We start from the raw sequence: 21642 nt of genomic DNA, 5'->3' as shown, positions 1-21642 counted from the left end.
GGTGCAAGTGTAAAATCTTTCTGGAACTCCTTAAACGACATAGCCCAAAGCTGGCTCTTAAATTTCCACTCCTATAGACTTTATTGCAACTGCTTGATGATTAACAGTAATGTGACCACAATATCCATTTTATTAGAACCTTTGTACCTTGTGCCTTGTACATTTTGTTCTCTGGCCCCTTTTTTAAGTTCTTTATGAGGATCATGGTCTCTGCTAGGCTGAGAGTAGGTCCACTATCCAAAACTATGCAGTCAAGCATGGTTCTGTGGTCAGAAACTCCCTACTGGTGAAGGTGTAGGAATAACCCCTTTCTTCTTTCCTGCTTTCTCTTTCCCATGTATTGAAATGACCTGCTCCAACGGATCCATCCTGGTACTGCCAGACCGGACTCTCCAATCCCCTCCTGCCTGCTGTAAAGCTGTCTTGCTCTGGGTCCTCATATTGATTCTTTCTCCCCTCACTGCATGGCACTGATGCCAGATCTAGGTTACTTAACCTAGGCATGTCCCCACAGCCTCTAATCACCATAAAAAGTAACTGTTTATCTACTTCATTAATGTTCAACTGAGTACCGGCCATGGTGACACTTAGTGAGTTGCCTGTGGCCTCACAACCACCTGCAAGTGCTTTGTAGAGCAGGGTATAGTTGAAACAGCCAGTCTAATGCACTCAGTAAGGGGACATCTGGTATCACACTAAGTTATGTAGATCCAAAAAAGACCACCTTTCATCAAGGGCGCATGATGAAAGGCCTGGGAATATCTCACAATTCACCAAGTCCCCAAAAGTCCTTGTCTCTCCTTGTTTTTTCTGGGTTAATTATTTCCATGTCCACTCCATTTGGCATTTCAAATACCTGTTGCAATTTTGCTGACGGATCCTCATTCTCCTTGGAAAAGGCTTTGAGATGGACGTCACAATGTCTTGTATCTTCTTAAGCTCCTCAGACCACCGTTCAGGTGGATGCAGAAGTTTCCAGGCTTATGAGAGTCCTTCTTTGAGAGGTTTAGCATTTTGTTCACATTCTGTAAGTGAGTTAGGTCCTATAGAGGACATTAGGTCTGTCAGAAAGACAGCTCGAGCAGCCATGTGTCCTATGCAAGCTCCCTGTATTCTTCGTTCCATGAAAGTCATAAGTTGGATTAAACCTTTGATGAGGTTTTTGAAAGTAAAAATACTAATTACACTCTACGAAATAAAAGTGCTAGGTTCTTTGAGCACTGCCATAGAAGAACCACTTTTGGTTCCATAAAGAACCATGCCTGACCTGGCTCTCCACTACCCTCCTGTCTGCTGTACTGCTCTGGGACCTTGCGTTGATTCATCCTCACCTCACTGCAAAAAAAAAAAACGCTATAGAAATACATTTTATTTTTTGTCATAGACCATTTTGTAAATGGCCATTCAATAGATAAAGAACTTTTGCAACTTGAGAGAAGGTGTTCTGAACATATTTATGACATATTTATGGAACCAAAAGTGGTTCTTCTATGCCATCCCACAAAGAACCATTTGCAGCATGTTTATTTTTAAGAGTGTAGAATAAACTAAATGCTGAAAAAGCATACACTGTTTGGCTAACATGAATATTAGCGGATATCTGACCCAGCAGACCCAGGCAGAGGGTTGGGTACTTTCCAGAAGTGCTCAGAGGCTTCACAGTATTCCTGGAGAGTCCAAGCCCAGGGTCCACATCCCAGGAAGGTGAGTGATTGCGATGCCAGATGCTCCTAATTTCACCAAACACCACAGAGGCTCAACTGGGGTGAAATAATATTCTTAACCTTGAAACCCAGGTCTTTAGATCTTCTCTGTGTCTCTCTTGAAAGTGATGAATTTAATGCTTAGTTGGTTAATGTTAGCTGTAAGTAACTAGTTAAAATATATGATGTAATATTAAAATGGCAAAAATCATTTTTCCATTTATACATTTCTATTAACTTGATTTATATTTATGTAGAATTTCCAATCTTCACAATCCTGCCGATACACTGGTGGAAATGTTTTTTGAGTTCATTAGCTATAGAATAAAAAGCTACATAATTAAAAGCAGAATTGTGAAGCCTGAATTATCCGGGGCGAGCGTGGTCCTGAACGTTAGGGCTCAGCACTGTATATATAAAATACCTGGCTAAGCCAATAGGTGTCCTTTACCTTGGGCATGTGCATTGTGGTGTAATGGTGCTCCAAGTTACCACGTTTGTGGCAAATGGTTTCGTCCTTAGCTGTTGCGAACCAACTGTTGTTGAAAACTGGACATCTTTGCATCTTCCTCAGTTTCCCTTTCCCAGGCATTGTTTTTGCTGAGGCATCTGAGACAAGTAAGTTAAAACCTGCTTAATGATGCAGCTGTTTGCTAGAACGTGAGCTCTGAAGCAGCCATAAGGTTTATAGAAAGAGACAAAACACAGAGCCCCAAGAGCAATGGTGTAGATGGCTGCTGTGCAAACCCTATGTATTGTGAACTATCTATCTTTGTGGGAACCATATCTTCCCCCACAGCAAAGAAAAGATCTATATATCTGTATATACATTCTTGCGCTCTACAGTTCTGCAGTTATGGTTAGGTTAGGACCCTAAAGATTTTAAAGATCATAAAATTGCATGTCATAGTGGCCTCAATATTATTCAAAACAAATGTGTGTAAAATGCAGAATTTTTTAGTGTTTTATACAGCTAAAACAATCTGGGCTCAATTTGACTCCAAAGAACACGGATGCGTACAACATGTGTACAGGACATAGAAAACATATTATCATGTTCATGTTATTTTTGCTCAGTTGTCCCCATTAACCTAGTGAGAAGTCATTAAATATGAAGCAAGAAAAAAGATGTCAATCATCTTTTTTCTTTAAGACGATAAACATCGAATGGGGTCAAATTGACCCCAAAGATAATAGGAGGGTTAAACTTTGAAAACTAAAGCTGAAGAATATCCAAAAGTTAGGCAGGGGTTGTGTAGAGCACAAATCACTAGGGTATGAGATCTTTGTGGGTTCAATGCTCTACTGCGAGATTTCCTGCCTTGTCACTCAGTAGGTTTGGTGGGAAATAAGGATGCCATGTGGTGGGATGGCCTCAACTGTCCTGTCACTGTGGTTGACAGCTCCATGATTCTACACTGCCAGGAGGGAAGGCTGTTCCGTACCCAGTTTTGCTTCCTGCGGGACAGGGTTGAGGAGGAGGTCTTTAAATAAAAGATTTCCTCAAGGGACAGCAGGGTCTGTTCACAGCCCTGGCAGTGGCAGGGAAAAGTTTCCATGGAGAGAAAAGCAGCTTAACTTCAGACTCTAATCAATTGCGTAAGAGAGGAAGGAAGAAGGATGGTAAACAGGGTTGGGCTCTCATCACTGATGTTGGGAGCAAGCTTAAAACTGCATTTATCCCATCTGTGGTACTGAACACACACACACACACTACACACTAGTGACTAGGGGCAGTAGACATACACATATGGAGTGGTGGGCAACCGCCTCAGGGAGTGTTCGGGGAGCAATTAATGATCCGGTGTCTCAGGCTCAAAGCCGTAAATATTGAGGGAGGCGAGAGTGTTGTTCCTTCACTATCCCTGACCACACCTCTATCCAGGCCAGGGAATCAAGCTAATGACCTTCTGTCCCAAGCAATTTTTGAAACCTGTAGGCTGTATGAATTTGATATTGATTAATATAATAATTGAGAAGGATACTTTAAGACACACTAAATGTTGAACAAGATGAAAGTATAGACTATAGAGCTAGCCGTAAGTCAGGTGAGTGCAGATGGTGAAGGACAAGGTGACCTCTTGTTCCATTCTTTGAGGCTGTAAACAAACCTGGGCCAACTGGGGCCACCCCCAGATCTCCCAGAACTCCTGAGGGCAGTCCAGGCCTGCTTATAACCCATGGCATGATTCTTGTCTGTATGAAAGTTCTCGTGTGTAAGCGCTTAGTTCTCAAAGCCCGACCCAAAAGTCTCCTCTTTTATTTATTTTATACGTTATCATCATTCCTAACCTTTTAATTCCCCCTCGTTTATTCCAAAGCCTTTTCTTCCGTTCACGCAGAGAATGCCATTGATAAGCAGATCCTATCTTCCATCTTCCTGTGAAAACACACAGGGCTGTCATGTGCTTTATAAATGTCACTGGATGGGGATGTTGATGGAGTTAACAGATCACCGAGCCATTCATCACCAGCCTGCTGTTACAGATCACTGAAGGGAATGCCACTACAGGACCCATCATCATGCAGTGCCGTTTCCGTTCACGAGACACGAGTAGGGAGTATGGCTGCATTGAGACATGTTTTAAGGTGTCAACAGCTAACAGATGTTTGTCTGACCAGCATCACACTAGGAGTGATGTGGGGAATAGGAAGTGCTCAACCACCATCAACAGCTTGCCATACTGGGATGCTGGGCTTGCAACCACATTGCAACCAATTGTTTGTCTTGCATGGTTTGTGGATCCCAAGGGGTGGCATTGACTTTTAGCTACCTTACGTGCCAGTAGTTAGCTCTAGTGTCATGTACGGTTTCTTTCTTCAGAGGATTTTGAGGGGAATGTGCAAAACAGTTGAGGATTAGTGTTGAGGTGGACTTGAGGCCTCCAGACTTTTTTAAACGTGTCACTCTTGGCACTGCCCATGAGTTTACATGTCGTCTTAACACAGTGGTTAAATATTTGCCCATGTCTGCAACTTGATGGAAAGCAGACAGAATAATGAGTGGATTGAGCTTTATTAGTAAATGTCGCTTGGGCATTTATTGGGCCACTGAACAGAAACTTGCCACTAAGGGACTTGCTCCTGCTCTAGCAACTGGGCAAAAACCTTAGCACAATTGCTGTGCTTGAAGCATCTGTTCCAAAACCAGACACAAATTATATCTTATATCTTATGATATAGAGTGAAGAACATAGAGTTCAGGGTGTGGGCCATCTCCCAAAATAAAGCTGATTTACCCAACTGGAATTGTAATAATGTATTGCATGTGCTGCTCAGGTAAACTCCTTTAAACCCAGATCATTATATAGTTATTGCTGGAATGGAAAATGGTCTCCACAAACAAGCATTTGCTAAAAAAACGGAGCTCCCATTGCTGACAGCAATACTTCAGAGAACTGTATGAGGTGGCTCATAAACATCAAATCGAAACCATTTCTGAATCTGAACATTTGAACAAATGGAGATGATCTAAAACAAAGTGGGTCATAATGGAGGATCTGCTAGCGGCTGAGGATCCAGCTGAGAGGCCAGACTGCATGCTTCTTTATTTTTTTTTACTGACCATTGATTTTCAATTCAAATACCTTCTCAGAGATGCAAAATACACAAATGCAAAAGATAGGATCTCAGAGAAGGGAGCCAGTACCAAGGCTGATTTGTCATTGTGTGTGTGTGAACATGTAAACTTAAATATATACCATTTCCTTTTGTTTATATATTAAATGACAAATGCTGGCAAGCCAATGGCTTTATTAGTTGTGTCAGGTGTGCTTGAGATAAATCACAGATCAAATACCTGGACTGTCTCGGGGTTCGTTCACTATCATATTTGACAGCATGTTAGAAATACGGTGAAGTCAAGAGAGTTGTCCAAAAGATTGCTATTATTATCAAGAGTAGGGATGCACCGATCCGATACTAGGATCGGATATCGGTCCTGATTCTTCCAAAATTAGCTAGATCGGCTAATCGGATCGGATAATTATTTTGATCCAAGGGACTGTTCCATTTTTACAAAACCCAATTCTCGCACTCGCTTTATAACTCAGGATCAGAGTAACTTACAGATGTGATACACATGTCATAGCAAACAGCAAGTGTAGTGCCCTTATCCAGTCATCATCTCTCAGCGAGTAATCCAGCTCGTCTTCCGTATAAGGAGAACGGCTGCTAGCTCCTCTTTAGTCTCACAGACTTCAAATTTCAGAATATAAAAAAGTCCTGAGCCCAGGGTCCAGCACAATTATATGGTTATATGGTTATATTATATTTATATTTTAGTGAACAATAAACAGGAATTGGGTTTATTTATATCTTTGTATTTGGGTTTATTTATAAACATTTGTTATAGTTTGTTTTACAACGTTAGTAAAGTAATGAGCAAGTAAATTCTGATGCCTGAAGTCTCTCTTACATAGTGAGATATATGATTTATAAATTCAATAATAATATCGTATCAATATCGGGTATAGGCCAATACACAAAGTTTATTTATCGGTATCCTTTTGCCAACCCTGTAATGCAGTCTTTTCAGGGTTTTTTGCCATTAGTTTAGCCTTCATTCGGTTAAATCCATTGTTATACAGATCCAGGTTGGGTTAAGAACAGCCTTTTCTTGCCCCTGAAAGTCAATCAGTTGAGAGACGTGATTCTTCTTCTTTCACAGGGAACAATTGATTTGGACAAACTTAATTGTTTGGCTCTGTTTCGGGCTGATTCGTTCTGGATTTCCACCTCCTGGAGTCGACACGTCTTTGGTCCTTCTAAGGTCTCCAGGCATAAAGACCGCAGATAGCACCAACTCTAGGTCTTTTCCTGGGTGTTGCTAAGCATGACTTTGTGAAGCAATACTGCACAAATGCTCAAGAAACCGCTGAACAGACAAAAAAAAACAGCAACTTTCCTTCTCTAAAGAACCTTTCCATTGATTTTTTTTAAATCATTGGGAAATTATTTGAAAAAAGAAACCTGGTTCAGCCCAGAATCATTTCAGAAGTTTTTAAGGAACTTTATTTTTAAGTTATTTAAAAAAAGACAACACCATTTTTCCTTCGTCCAGGTTATTTAGACACCCATGCAGAAAAAACCTTGAGATCAATTTGTGAAGGCAAGCAACTGCCAAAATCCCCTACGAGTGCACTCATGAAGGTGGAGCCGTGCGACACCCTGGCAACTGTGGCCGAGGAACAGGTTTAGGCATTGTGAATAGTATCTCTTTGCACTGTACATATTACCAATCCAACACCAGCCCAGTAATCGCATGATAAAGTGACACATATGCAGCGGATATTGTCTTAGAAATTCCCAACAAATTCATGAACAATAAATGAGATTATGACAATTAATATTAGCCCTTAAACTAAAGTTCTAGATATTTGATAAATTTTTACAGCTGTAATGATGCACAGTCATCCCCATATACTGTTACACGTAAGACTTAATATCCCAACCAATCACCTTGCACGGCCTCTCTGCTGCTTTCAGAGGCTTTCAGACGTCTTGTCTTTCCCATCCTTCCTCCCCACCGCCTCAAGGTTGGTCCTGGTTGCAGGGGGTGGGGAGTGTAGGCTCCACCCTTGCCATCCATGGACAGCAGGATCTGGGTGAGTCCAGATTTTGCAAACGCTGGGCCGATGATGATGCCTTTGCTAAAGACTAACTTGCATTTACTGAATTATTAAATTATTCAATTTTCTTGAGATTAACATTTTCCCTTTTGCATGCTCCTCTCCGGAGTCTATCTGGTAAAACTCTGCTTTTACTTTATTGGAAGTCCAACTGCAGGAGAATGAAGCTTCATAACTGTGTTAAAGGTGGAAAAAATTTCCTTTGCATTCGTGGTTTAAGAGTATGTTGGTACAAAATTACTTACTTCATAAAAATCTGATGTTATCTTCAATAAAGTGACACAAGATGTTTATAAATATTCAAGTGGTACATCATTCAGTTGCTGTTGCATAAAAAAACTAAATAGATTTTGGACAATTTTCACTTTTTGACATGTAATGTAAATTTGCCCGGTGTTCTTTAGATTTCATTTCAATTCCATGATAAATAGACCAATAGAAATGCTTCAAAATAAAAAAAAAGTGTTTTACATTGACTTCCATTGAAAGTAAAGTAAAATTTACATTTTTGTCTGACAGAGATGATAAGTTGTGATAAGTTGGTGCAGGTAATTCCATTGTTAACCATGGAATACTTTTTTGGTCTTTTTAAAAATTCAAATGTAATGTTATGGCTTATTTTATCACAAGTACAACTTTATTTACATTATAATGTCTCAGTATTGCAAAAAAGGGGCTTCTTAAAAAATGGTTTAAATTTATTTGAATTTGAATTTGTCTTATGAAAAAAACCAATTGTAGATATCGTGAGCTTGCTTGTACTCTTTGTGTATTCCGATGTATTCACAGGCATGGCAAATATATGTGATGAACTCTTGATTCCAAATGGTTAGATGACGATTTGCAGAGACATGTTTTCTCCAGTCAAAGTAGTGTCTGTAGGCCTCGTCATCCTTGTCTAGTCGAAGAAGATGCTGTGCCAAGAGCTCTGCACTGGGGAAGTCGTTTACATGAATGAATGAATCTCCTGGTGCAAACTGTTCATAGTTTTCTCTCGGGGGTCCCAACACGACAGGTACAGTCCCCACTGCAAGTGGGCCGTTTAACTTCTCAGTGATGTAGTCTTTGTGGATGGAATTCTCAAAGGACAGGTAGAACTTACAGCTGGCCATGGTAGGGAAGTAGTCTTCACTCTTCATGCGTGATCCAGACAGGCTTCCGAAGATCTTCACATTGATGTGTTTCTTAAGCTCCTCATAGTACTTCATCCTGGTCCCTGTTCCGGTACTGGGGTTGTTGTTGGACACAAACCAACACAACAGCTTGTCCTTCTTAGGAAGCTCAAACTCCTTGTTTGGGGTTTTGCTGACAGTGAGGGGATATCGCACAGAGATGTCTGCGCTGCGCCTGTAACTAAGGGTGAGGTTGAAGAGGTTCTCCAAACCTGGAATTTTGGGGGTATTAGTTGGCGATTCGACATGAAACCAAATCCATCTCTGGAAAGGAGGACGAGGAGATGGAGGAAGGTTAGATAGATCCCATTTGATAGCTTTGTGGAAGATGAGGACCGCGTCCGCCTGGTTGTACAGATTACGGTCGTCCGTCAAGTGACAGCCATCGATGTTGTAGATGGTTTTACAGTCGCTGAAGTCAAACCTGTAGTTTTCAGGCCAGACCCACAGCAGCAGGATGGGTTTTTCTTGCTGAGCAGGTGGAGGGTGAGTGCTTTTGTTGTCATTCGAGCTTTCTATGATTAAACTTTGTTCTGGTATTGAGGCAAAGGTAAAAGATTCACAGTTTTTTGAATACTGGAAGAACAGCAAACATGTGACAAATCCAGCAAGCCAGCATGTGACTATCACGACACCATGATGCATTCTTGCTGAAGCAAACATTGCTGATTCTGGAAAAAAACAAAAAAAAACTAAAAAGGATTATTTAAGTCTTTTTCATATTCATCCAAGTCAAAATTATAAGCAAGAAGCGAAAAATGAGCACACCAAGACATTTCAGCTGTCCAATAAATTTTATCAAAGACCTGAATTAGGTTGTTAGGGCTATGGCATGTTCACAATCACAGTTAGGAGAGACCAGGTGATGCAAAAGGTCAAAGCTTTATAAATCACTACTAAGGTCAAATTTGGACATCTTGGCCACAGTGAGCGAAGGTTGCAGAATTTCATGAAAAGAACACCCTTCCAACTGTTAAGCTTGGGGGTGGAGCATTAATGCGTTGGGCCTGTGTTGCAGCCAGTGACATGGGGAACAGTTCGCTCATAGAGGGAAGAGTGGATTCAGTTAAATACGAGCAAATTCTGAAAACAAGCAAGCAAACAAACAAACAAACAGAAACCAACATGAAAGACAAGATCATGATCCTAAACACACCTAGAGGTGAAAGCTGGATGTTTTAACCATGGCCCTTACAAAGCGCAAGATTCTATCAGAAATAGAAGAATGACTTCCTTGTAAAAGCTTCCACGAAAAGAATGGAGGTACTGTTACTAAAGTTCCCTTCTTACTGCAAAATTTGTCATGATGCTCAAAATGTATCTTTTCATATATTAGATTATTACCTGAGTGGGTGCATAACTGCAGGAAAGGTAATTCAGTACACCTGGCTTACTTGTGGGTACATGTGCTGTCAGATTAGCTCAGGTATATGAATAATTCTGCTATAGGAACTATGCAAATATAAGAAAAATGTATGAGTGACTGTCATCACATAAATGGTAAAACAGGGTGGTAATTCTGGTTTATGAATGGTTCCCACATTTTGAATTTTTTTAAAGGGCAGTGCAAGCTGGTATCAGTTACAGAACACAGGCTTGTATTTCCTGACAAGAACAAAAACAAGGGCTGCAAAAATACCAAAAAAAGAAACTGGTGAGAAACTGGTGTGAAGAATGTAAAACTGCTAGATTCGATGATGTGAATCAGTTGAAATCTTTTAGGTTAATGTTAAGGTTAGGGTTAAGATTGGGGTTAGGATAAGCTGTAGGGTTACATTCAGCAGACAGTCATTTACATTCAGCTTAGAGGGTTTTTTTTGTAGCAGTTTGTAACATAATCTGTAAAGTGCAGCATAAAAGGCTATCTTAACTGGCTGAACACATTTTTAATTTTCAATTTTTCAGTAAAAAAACAAAACAAAAAAAAACAGGATAAAGTTAAAAAAATTCAACAGACAAGAGTTAAAAGTGACTGTCACGCCCGCGCCGCCATGCCCGCCCCAGGGGCGGTCTCGGTCCGCGGCTCACAGGCAATCTAGAACTCCCCCTTCAAAGTCTTGTCATGTTCATGTCATGTTTAGTTATGTTCTGGACTTGTTGAAAAGGACTCTTGTGTTGACACCCATCGTTGCCATCTTGGTTTTAGGTTGTGTTTGTCATGTGTCTGTTCATTGTTTGGTTTATGTGTTACACCTGTGGGCTGGTGTATTTAAGGAGGGCTAGTGTCAGCTGCCGGTTGCCGAGAATTACTTTTAGTGCACCTCATGCACCCAGGTTATTGAGTTCATGGTAGAGACTCAGGATTCATCGGTCTAGTCTGTAGAGTCCATCCTCGTACAGAGGACTCTTTCAACCTAGCTAGCTTAGCAGGGAAAGCTAACTAGCTAGGCAGCTCTCGTCTCAGGGTCCTTTAGGGAGCTACTGCAGGTCTGCGGCGATCTCTCGCCAAGCTTCATAGGTTTAGCGAGCTGGGGTCCTGGAGCTCCAGGAGTGAGCAACTCTCCAGCTCGTTTCAGCAGGTAGCTCTCCTCACCGTCGGACCGGATCAGTCGTCTAGGTTTGGCGGCTGACTCCTCACGCTCTCAAGTCTAGTAAGTTCAATGCGCCTGACTAGCGCTACTCTTTATGTCCTAGTTTTTAGGTTTCCCAAGCTCGGCTTGGAAGTTTATGTTTCTGAGTAGCGGTATTGGCTCAGCCCCGGCAGCTAGCACAGCCCTAGTGCCTCACCAGCCCCAGGTGTGTTCTTTTGGTTTGCCCAGTATTGGTTGTCACGGCTGTTGTTTATGTTCCTCCTTATCCCTGGTAATCATTGCTGCATTTCTGTTTTGTTTACGGTTTATTGCCATCAATAAACTCTCTCACCTTGGTCCATCCCCTGCGAGTGTTCTCCCGTCATTGTCAGACCGTGTGGATCATGACAGTGACAACCAGGAAGTAAACCCCCCTTGGAAAATAACTGCTGTGTGACATCGGAAAGCCATTGTTTTCCACGTGTAAATAACTTTAGTTTTTGTTAAAAAAAAGTTGAATTAGTAGAATTAAACTTTTTCCACTAAGACAAAATCATTGCCAAGTGTGAGGCTGTCATAAGGTTGAGAAAATAGAATGAGAAACTATTAAAAAAATACAAATATATATACATATACTACCTTATATACATTTACTATCTTATATACCATTACTCTTGAATTACTCTAATACCTTTAATCTTAAAGAGTAAAGGTAAGGGAAAAGGGCTCATCTAACAATGATTTTTTTTGTAAAGACACTTTTGTAAATCTGGCACGTGAATCTACAGAATTCTGTTCAGATGTTTTCTGCAACCTAGCTTCCAACAAAGTTCTAACAACCTTAAACGGATATATAAAAAATGTAGGGGCTACCTTAAGGACTGGTTGTAGAGCCACTGCTGTAGAGTCAACCAAACTAGTTCCTCTAAAATGGATTCTCAAGTAAGACGTGTATTAGTTAAAATACAGTGTTTGATGTTTCTGTTTTTCTGAACAATCTCTAATCTCTCTTTAAAGTTCACATAAAAACATACATAAACTATGTAAATCTATCAAACACAACCATAGTCCTAGTTGACATTTTCATCCATTGTGACGTTCCACAGCTTCAATATTAATGATAAAACCCAGAGTGTGAAAAACTGTAGTCAGCAAGATAGAACCAGGTGGAAACAAACCCTCCAGACTTTTTAACAGTGCAGTGAAAATCCTTTGAGCATTTCAATTTGAGACATCAGAGCTTCAAATAAGGTGGATAAATGAATAAGGCAACATTTTCTGTCTGCCTACCTGGTGCTACAGTCTCAACACACACACACTCTAAACAGATTCTGAGAAGTCCAAAAATTTTTCATATGATTTGCCTCAACAACGTTAAGAAGGTGTTTGTAAAAGGATAACTTGACCTGTGCCTTGATGACAATCGACAACGAACTATCCTGAAGCCATAAAATATTTTCTGGTCAAACACAGCCTTGAGGTTCACAGAGGTTCCACCGTAGAAGGTGCCAAAGTACATTTAGCTGCTGTAAAATGTTTTTCAGAGAAACCTACCTTAAATCCTTTACTCATGAATTCCCTCTGAACGGAGTGTACAAAGCAAAGCTGCCCAGAGGAATCAGCTGTAAAAAAAAAAACACTCGGCTCATATTCAGTTACACCTGGCTCCACCTACTGAGGCTGTACACGGTTGACTGTTCAGACTGCTCTCAGGTGTCGACGCCAAACCTCAGGGGTTCAAGTATGGAAGGTATTGGATTACTACTGTTGAAACAAGGAAATCTAAAGTGGGGAGGAGCACATTTAAGAATGCATGTGCATACTGAATTGTGTAGCTTGCCCTCATTTGAATATTTGTACTTTGTACTTAGTAGTGGCACTGTCCCTATTTAAAAAGCAAGTGTATGTCATGGACTGTAAATGTGATCTAAGATAATAATGTTCACACACCTCCATGTGGTGAAAAAAATTTGCTTTGCTAGTCAGCTGGGTAGTTTCTTTTGTAATGTCTACAAAGGGATGGCTCAAATTTCCCCTGGTTTCAGATTCATAAAGGGACAGTTCAACTGAAATGGTTAATGTCATTAATAAAATATGGTCAATAATACAGGGGACGTCGGCTTTATGACAATTTTTTTTAAGAATGGTGGTAAATGGAACCAGTTGTTGTCATGACTACTAAAAAAATATATATATATTTTTATTATTATTACTCAAATCCTCTAGTGAACATTGCACATACATCATTTGTCCAAATGTTTGTGGACACACCTTCTAAAGAACTCATACAGGGGAAGTCGGCTTAATGGCAATGTTGTTGACAATGACAAGGAACCAGTTGTTGCCATGACTACACCACACACAAAAAATAAAATTAAATAATAATTAATATATATATTTAAATGATTACTCAGATCCTCTAGTGAACATTGCACATACATCATTTGTCCAAATGTTTGTGGACATGCCTTCTAAAGAACTCATTCAGCTGCTTTAAGTCACACCCAGTTTGTTTAGTCCCTGTAGAGAAGTGCTGCCAATAGAATAGGACTCCCTAGAGCAGATCAACATTAACCTATTGGCACCATACTGCCTAATGCCAGGCGGGGGCTAGAGGGGTATAAAGCCCCCCAGCATTGAGCTGTGGAGCCGTGGAAGAACTGTGTTCTCTGGAATGATGGATGGTGGAGCTCCCATCCAGTACTTTTATGGATGAACCTGGGAGTTGGGAATGATGTGGGGTGGTGATCATCATCCAACACCCAACACTCTTGTTGCTGAATGCAATCTTCAGATCCTCACAGCAGCGCTCCTCTTCCTCTGAAATCTAGTAAAAAGCCTTCTTCCCTGGACAGTAGAGACTGCTACTCTAACATAAGCAGAAGAAGCTATTTTGTAATAGCATTGATTTTAAAAATGGCAATAAAAGAGGTGTCCCAATACTTTATTTAATTTATCTGAATAGTTTTCTTTGGGGATTGTTTGTCCTATAACGCCCTGCATATATCCCTCTAACATAAATGAAGTTAGGGATACTTTGAGAGATATTTTCACATTTTCACATATTTCAATTCTTTACACATCTGTAAACAATTATGCTTCTTGACTATCTCATTTTGAAGACATTCTGAGCTATAGACACCATTCCCAACCCAGCCTATTGTAAAAACTCAACAGCCCTGTAAATTGTACTATGACCTTTGATCAGTTTGGTCTTCTGATCAACACATGTGATGTATCTATGTGTTATTTAAATAGGCATATCTGAGCATTTTTAATGCCAACCAAAGTTACACACTTACTATTTTTTTCATCAAAAACAACATAAAATAATTCTATATATACACTATGTACACTCTAAAAAACACAGAAAAAAAGGGAAAGTCAAGCAGCCTAAAAATGTAAAAATAAATAATTGCATAATTGTATTTATTTTATGTTTTAAGCAAACTTAATGTAGTTTAGTCAAAAGTTGTCCTAACTCAAATTTTTAGGTCTTACATCCCAGTTTAGTTGGCAGCACATATTAAGTTGATACTCAAATTCTGTAAATAAAATTCTTGGTTACTTTTTCATTTTAAATTGACCTAACTTTATGACTTTTACAGTGTAGCAAGCTTAACACTTTATAATAACCTACCCCAATAACAAACCACTTAAGCATTATGAAATAGTTATAACAACCTAATTATAATATTATAATAATATATGATAACGTTATTATAATAGTTGGGAATAGATAGTTATTTAATTATTTAATACTTATTTTAATATATGTTGATACACATACGTTGATACAAGTAGCTATCTGTGATTACTCTGAATGGTTTGTATGCAACAATTTAAACACTTAAGCATACAACCTTTAGCATCAAAATATTTAACTTTAAGCACTAGTTTTACAATGTACAATTATATATATACACACACACACACATACACTACATTACCAAAAGTATTTGCTTTTACCTTGGGATATGAACTTGAGTGACATCCCATTTTTAATCCTTAGGGTTTAATAGGATGTCGGACCACCCTTTGCAGTCAAGTACTTCTACACCAATACTCATCCTTGTCTTTGATAATAATTAGAAAGTTCAGAATAAGAAAGTTATTAATGGGTACTTCTGTATACAAATACAATACATGCAATCCTTTATTTAGTGATATTTAAGTGTCACACAAACATCATATCTCCAAAAAAACATGAACAAAAAAAATGCAACAAAAAAAAAAACACAACATGTTGGCATTTATTTTGTTTAAATAAAAATAAATAAATATATGTCTTTTTTTTTCTTCACATAATCACCAGTGTTAAGTTTAAGTTGAAAATTAGTTTAAAATGCATCCACTGAGCCATTTGTTTCAACATTTCAAGCCAGTCTTGTGGAACAGACTATGATGGCAGGTGTTATTTCAATTACTAGCATGGCAACAGGTTTAAGCAGCTCTGTGTTGAATCTGTGTTCATGGCAACAAAGGAAGGCGGAGTCTGCTGGCTCCCTGCTAAGAAGGAGGACCTGACACCACTTGTCTCCCTGGGTCACCGGTTATGTGAGCGCAGAGTCTGGAATTTTTTCCTACTTTTGTCTCCTCAGATGACATGCAAAACCAGTGGCTTGGGTGATGGACCAGATGCTCCAACACTGAAGTGGTCTACAACACCAGCAGTTCAAGAGAAATCTCCAAGCATTAAGCATGCGATATTGACCTACCAGAAAATGCTAGGTGTTAATAGACCTATTGGGCTCACTTTCTTATATGAAAATTTCCCTGACAAAATTTCCCAGGCCTGACCCAGCTTTTAAACACTGCCATGGCATTATGTTTGCTAGGAGATTATGTGACCACTTCCCAGATGCAATCTTCCAAGGCAATATCCCCTGGTCCTGCTCTCCAGGTATGAGGCAACGGACAGATAAGCCTACATCTCAAGACTGTAGGCGGACCTCTGCTCAATGCTTCAATTAGATCAGGCCCACAGTTCAGTCTATCACCCTTGTAGATTGACCAAACCCTAGGAAAGATGCCCCAAAGGATGAAATGAAAGCAGTAACCTGACTGGGAACTCTTATTTCCTTACATTGCGATTGCCCAGGCCTCAACTGAGGATATATAAATGACCTGTACAGTTTCACGTATCCTAAAGCCAGAGATTGTGTCCTGCTTCTTGTCTCCTTGAATACCTGCAGGTCATTGGCAACTTTGTGGTTTTCTTACATTGTAATGAAGAAAGTGAACCCTCTAAGGTGTCACTTGGGGCAGCCAGGGTGATGATATTTCATAGTAATTTGAACAGAACCTCAGCCCTTGTTGTCAGCTCTTACAAATGTCAATGACCCTCCAGCCTAGACTTAAACTTGTTGTAGGAGGATGGCCTCAGTGCACTCAATACTTGATAAGCTTACAAGTTCTTGGGATCCATTCTAGACCTCAGTTGAACCCATCCAGCACCATCTTTATATATATATATAAAGGTCTACAGAGAAGCCCACAAAGATGAAGAAGTTATAAAATGCAGAAAATTATAAGTCAATTAAAGTCACTGAGCTTACACTTGGTCCTGTCCCCTAAAGCGAGTATTGAGTATTACCACCTTGATAATGACGATAAAATTGAAGTGATCAACTTTCAATTTTAAGGATAACTGACTTAATAAACTCCCCAGACAAAAAAAATAAATCACAGTGCAGATGATGTTGCACAAGGATGATGGGGCTATAAATACATGCGAGTTGTGCAACTGGACTCATACTGAGAAGAGTGCAGTAACTATCTTGTTGGATGTGTGGAAAATAAGTCATCTGCCATGATCTGCCATCAGTCCCTGTCTGTTAGTTTCGTACACTTGAACACACCTGCAAATGTAGCTACTTCCTTTATACTGTGGCCTTCAGCACTGCACTTACTTAGCTCAGTCTATGAATACCATTGCACACCCCAAAGTGTTTATAGTCCGTGCATCCTTGTGCATTGCCATCTGCAGGAGCCTACTACCACCTTGCTATCAGAAGGTGACTCATTTTTTGTGGCGTTTATATTTTTTAAGACTGGCTGTGTACACATTACAACAAGCCAATAAATATTAGATTTTAACTGGTGGAACTCCATCTGTTGGTGGAGGTTTTCATTATTTAATTATTAGTCATTTACATTATTAAAACTTTTATTTTTTAATGTTGGTTTATATTAATGTTCAATCTCATTTACACCTTACGAAAGTGACTTAGGACAACTGGAGAAAATATTCTTCATGGACTATGTTTTCATCTTACAGTAAAGTGAATACCTTATATAGAACAAAACAAAGAAAAGGAAGCAACTGGGCTTTAACTGAAGAGATGAATGAGCTGACTATTGTCTCCCATGAGACAGATCAATGTTGGCCTTTTTATTTGTTCTATAACCGCTTATTAATAGTTTGTAAGGTGGTTAATCAATAAAAATCAATAACGAAATTTAACTTAAATTTTAAAAAGTTTTAAAAGTGCATCAAACAGAGGTTATTGCACTGTATAACAGTAAGATCAATATAATCAAGAGAAATACCACTTGAAAAGATCATGCACTTCTTTATATTCTCTTTGCCTTGCGATATAATCACAGGCTTGACAGATAGGCAATATAAACTCCTCGTTCCAAACAGAATAATGAGGAATCGTAGAGATGTGTTTTCTCCAGTCAAAGTAGTGTCTGTAGGCCTCGTCATCCTTGTCCAGACGAAAAAGGTGCTGAGCCAAGAGCTCTGCACTGGGGAAGTCGTTTACATGAATGAATGAATCTCCTGGTGCAAACTGTTCATAGTTTTCTCTTGAGGTCCCCAACACAATAGGTACGGTCCCCACTGCAAGTGGGCCGTTGAACTTCTCAGTGATGTAGTCCTTGTGGATGGAATTCTCAAAGGACAGGTAGAACTTACAGCTGGCCATGGTAGGGTAGTAGTCTTCATCCTTCAAGCGTGATCCAGCCATGTTTCCAAAGATGCTCACATTGATGTGTTTTCTGAGATCCTCGTAGTACTTGATCCTGGCCCAAGCTCCGGTACCGGGGTTGGTGTTTGACACAAACCAGCAGACCAGCTTGTCCTTCTTGGGAATCACAATATTCTCATATTTGCGTTTTCTGACAGTCAGGTCATATCGCACAGAGATGTCAGAATCCCGTCTGTATGTTAGCGTCAGGTTGAAGAGGTTCTCCAGACCAGCTTTTTTCCGAGTGTTAGTTGGCGATTCGAGGTTAAACCAAATCCATCTCTGGAAGGAAGGACGAGGAGTCTGGGGAAGGCTCGACAGGTCATTTTTAATACTCTTGTGGTAGATGAGAACCGCATCTGAAAGGGTGTACAGATTTCTGTCGTCCGTCAGGTTACAGCTGTCAGTGCCAAACCTGTTTTTACACTCGATTGGGTCAAATTTGAAATTGTCGGTTTCAGGCCACGCCCACACCAGCAGGATGGGTTTTTCTGGCTGAGAGACCTCTTGGAGAGAGGAACTGTTGGTCTTTGGGTAGAAATGAGGTGTCAGATGAGAAGGAACACTTTGAAATAAACAGTCTGGCAAGGTGTACTGGAAAAATAGCAGGCATGTCCCAAATCCCCCGAGCCAGCTAGTGATTATCACCAAGAACTGCTGCATTCTCCAAAAGGACATCAGGGTGATACCTGAAGACAAAAAAAAACAACACCACAAGTTGGTTGTAATGTGTATGGTTATGATTATGATATTCCTTCTGTCACATTTGCTTTTATAGCTAATTAGGATCTAGGTCAGTGTTGGGAAACTGCTAGCCGAAGATTAGCACAGTTTGATGATCACCCTGTTCTGACACCCCAGCTAACATGTCCACATGTCCACATAAAACCTTCACTCTCCTAATGCAAGACCATTGTTCTATGTATTAAAGACAAGTTCAATAGAGCTTTTGCTAGCTCGGACCCTGTCTTCCACTTGATGATTTGGGAGAAGACTATAAGGAGGAGGGGTGGAGTTTGGGTGGCTTCTGCTTTGTGATAGGAAGCTAGTCTTCCCTCTGATATGGGGAGCCTGGAATGATGGATGATTGGGTTAAAATGGAGTTGACTGGGTGGTGGAGGGTCGCACAGACTTGTCAATCAAGACACGTGAAGCAGGTAGAGATGGCATTTATCGGTAGAGATCGGATTTATCGTAGATTAGGAAGGATGGGCTCCAGACTTTTTAACAGTGCAGTGAAAATCCTTTGAGCATTTCAATTTGAGACATCAGAGCTTCAAATAAGGTGGATAAATGAATAAGGCAACATTTTCTGTCTGCCTACCTGGTGCTACAGTCTCAACACACACACACTCTAAACAGATTCTGAGAAGTCCAAAAATTTTTCATATGATTTGCCTCAACAACGTTAAGAAGGTGTTTGTAAAAGGATAACTTGACCTGTGCCTTGATGACAATCGACAACGAACTATCCTGAAGCCATAAAATATTTTCTGGTCAAACACAGCCTTGAGGTTCACAGAGGTTCCACCGTAGAAGGTGCCAAAGTACATTTAGCTGCTGTAAAATGTTTTTCAGAGAAACCTACCTTAAATCCTTTACTCATGAATTCCCTCTGAACGGAGTGTACAAAGCAAAGCTGCCCAGAGGAATCAGCTGTAAAAAAAAAAACACTCGGCTCATATTCAGTTACACCTGGCTCCACCTACTGAGGCTGTACACGGTTGACTGTTCAGACTGCTCTCAGGTGTCGACGCCAAACCTCAGGGGTTCAAGTATGGAAGGTATTGGATTACTACTGTTGAAACAAGGAAATCTAAAGTGGGGAGGAGCACATTTAAGAATGCATGTGCATACTGAATTGTGTAGCTTGCCCTCATTTGAATATTTGTACTTTGTACTTAGTAGTGGCACTGTCCCTATTTAAAAAGCAAGTGTATGTCATGGACTGTAAATGTGATCTAAGATAATAATGTTCACACACCTCCATGTGGTGAAAAAAATTTGCTTTGCTAGTCAGCTGGGTAGTTTCTTTTGTAATGTCTACAAAGGGATGGCTCAAATTTCCCCTGGTTTCAGATTCATAAAGGGACAGTTCAACTGAAATGGTTAATGTCATTAATAAAATATGGTCAATAATACAGGGGACGTCGGCTTTATGACAATTTTTTTTAAGAATGGTGGTAAATGGAACCAGTTGTTGTCATGACTACTAAAAAAATATATATATATTTTTATTATTATTACTCAAATCCTCTAGTGAACATTGCACATACATCATTTGTCCAAATGTTTGTGGACACACCTTCTAAAGAACTCATACAGGGGAAGTCGGCTTAATGGCAATGTTGTTGACAATGACAAGGAACCAGTTGTTGCCATGACTACACCACACACAAAAAATAAAATTAAATAATAATTAATATATATATTTAAATGATTACTCAGATCCTCTAGTGAACATTGCACATACATCATTTGTCCAAATGTTTGTGGACATGCCTTCTAAAGAACTCATTCAGCTGCTTTAAGTCACACCCAGTTTGTTTAGTCCCTGTAGAGAAGTGCTGCCAATAGAATAGGACTCCCTAGAGCAGATCAACATTAACCTATTGGCACCATACTGCCTAATGCCAGGCGGGGGCTAGAGGGGTATAAAGCCCCCCAGCATTGAGCTGTGGAGCCGTGGAAGAACTGTGTTCTCTGGAATGATGGATGGTGGAGCTCCCATCCAGTACTTTTATGGATGAACCTGGGAGTTGGGAATGATGTGGGGTGGTGATCATCATCCAACACCCAACACTCTTGTTGCTGAATGCAATCTTCAGATCCTCACAGCAGCGCTCCTCTTCCTCTGAAATCTAGTAAAAAGCCTTCTTCCCTGGACAGTAGAGACTGCTACTCTAACATAAGCAGAAGAAGCTATTTTGTAATAGCATTGATTTTAAAAATGGCAATAAAAGAGGTGTCCCAATACTTTATTTAATTTATCTGAATAGTTTTCTTTGGGGATTGTTTGTCCTATAACGCCCTGCATATATCCCTCTAACATAAATGAAGTTAGGGATACTTTGAGAGATATTTTCACATTTTCACATATTTCAATTCTTTACACATCTGTAAACAATTATGCTTCTTGACTATCTCATTTTGAAGACATTCTGAGCTATAGACACCATTCCCAACCCAGCCTATTGTAAAAACTCAACAGCCCTGTAAATTGTACTATGACCTTTGATCAGTTTGGTCTTCTGATCAACACATGTGATGTATCTATGTGTTATTTAAATAGGCATATCTGAGCATTTTTAATGCCAACCAAAGTTACACACTTACTATTTTTTTCATCAAAAACAACATAAAATAATTCTATATATACACTATGTACACTCTAAAAAACACAGAAAAAAAGGGAAAGTCAAGCAGCCTAAAAATGTAAAAATAAATAATTGCATAATTGTATTTATTTTATGTTTTAAGCAAACTTAATGTAGTTTAGTCAAAAGTTGTCCTAACTCAAATTTTTAGGTCTTACATCCCAGTTTAGTTGGCAGCACATATTAAGTTGATACTCAAATTCTGTAAATAAAATTCTTGGTTACTTTTTCATTTTAAATTGACCTAACATTATGACTTTTACAGTGTAGCAAGCT

The 21642-nt window shown here is 39.6% G+C and overlaps 2 protein-coding genes across 2 annotated transcripts; both read right to left on the bottom strand.

The window, feature by feature from the left end:
* Window positions 1-6803: 6803 nt before the first annotated feature.
* LOC140553974 (4-galactosyl-N-acetylglucosaminide 3-alpha-L-fucosyltransferase 9-like) lies at window positions 6804-12627 on the bottom strand. The gene is made up of 2 exons (XM_072676770.1): window positions 12570-12627; window positions 6804-9176 (listed from the first exon to the last, which is right to left on the bottom strand). Exon 2 carries the CDS (start codon window positions 9166-9168, stop codon window positions 8053-8055), a length of 1116 nt encoding a protein of 371 aa, XP_072532871.1. The 5' UTR covers window positions 9169-9176; window positions 12570-12627; the 3' UTR covers window positions 6804-8052.
* Window positions 12628-15266: 2639 nt separating this feature from the next.
* LOC140553973 (4-galactosyl-N-acetylglucosaminide 3-alpha-L-fucosyltransferase 9-like) lies at window positions 15267-19629 on the bottom strand. Its single transcript, XM_072676769.1, has 2 exons — window positions 19578-19629; window positions 15267-18678 (listed from the first exon to the last, which is right to left on the bottom strand). The coding sequence occupies exon 2, from the start codon at window positions 18665-18667 to the stop codon at window positions 17555-17557; it is 1113 nt and encodes a 370-aa protein (XP_072532870.1). The 5' UTR covers window positions 18668-18678; window positions 19578-19629; the 3' UTR covers window positions 15267-17554.
* Window positions 19630-21642: the final 2013 nt, after the last annotated feature.

The sequence above is a fragment of the Salminus brasiliensis genome, chromosome 4 (assembly GCF_030463535.1).
Source record: "Salminus brasiliensis chromosome 4, fSalBra1.hap2, whole genome shotgun sequence".
Classification (NCBI taxonomy): Eukaryota; Metazoa; Chordata; class Actinopteri; order Characiformes; family Bryconidae; genus Salminus; species Salminus brasiliensis.
This window is presented reverse-complemented; position numbering and strand designations above follow the sequence as displayed.

Coding starts and splice junctions, on each gene's coding strand:
- LOC140553974 (XM_072676770.1), bottom strand. CDS start 9,168: ATGTTTGCTTCAGCAAGAATGCATCATGGTGTCGTGATAGTCACATGC.
- LOC140553973 (XM_072676769.1), bottom strand. CDS start 18,667: ATGTCCTTTTGGAGAATGCAGCAGTTCTTGGTGATAATCACTAGCTGG.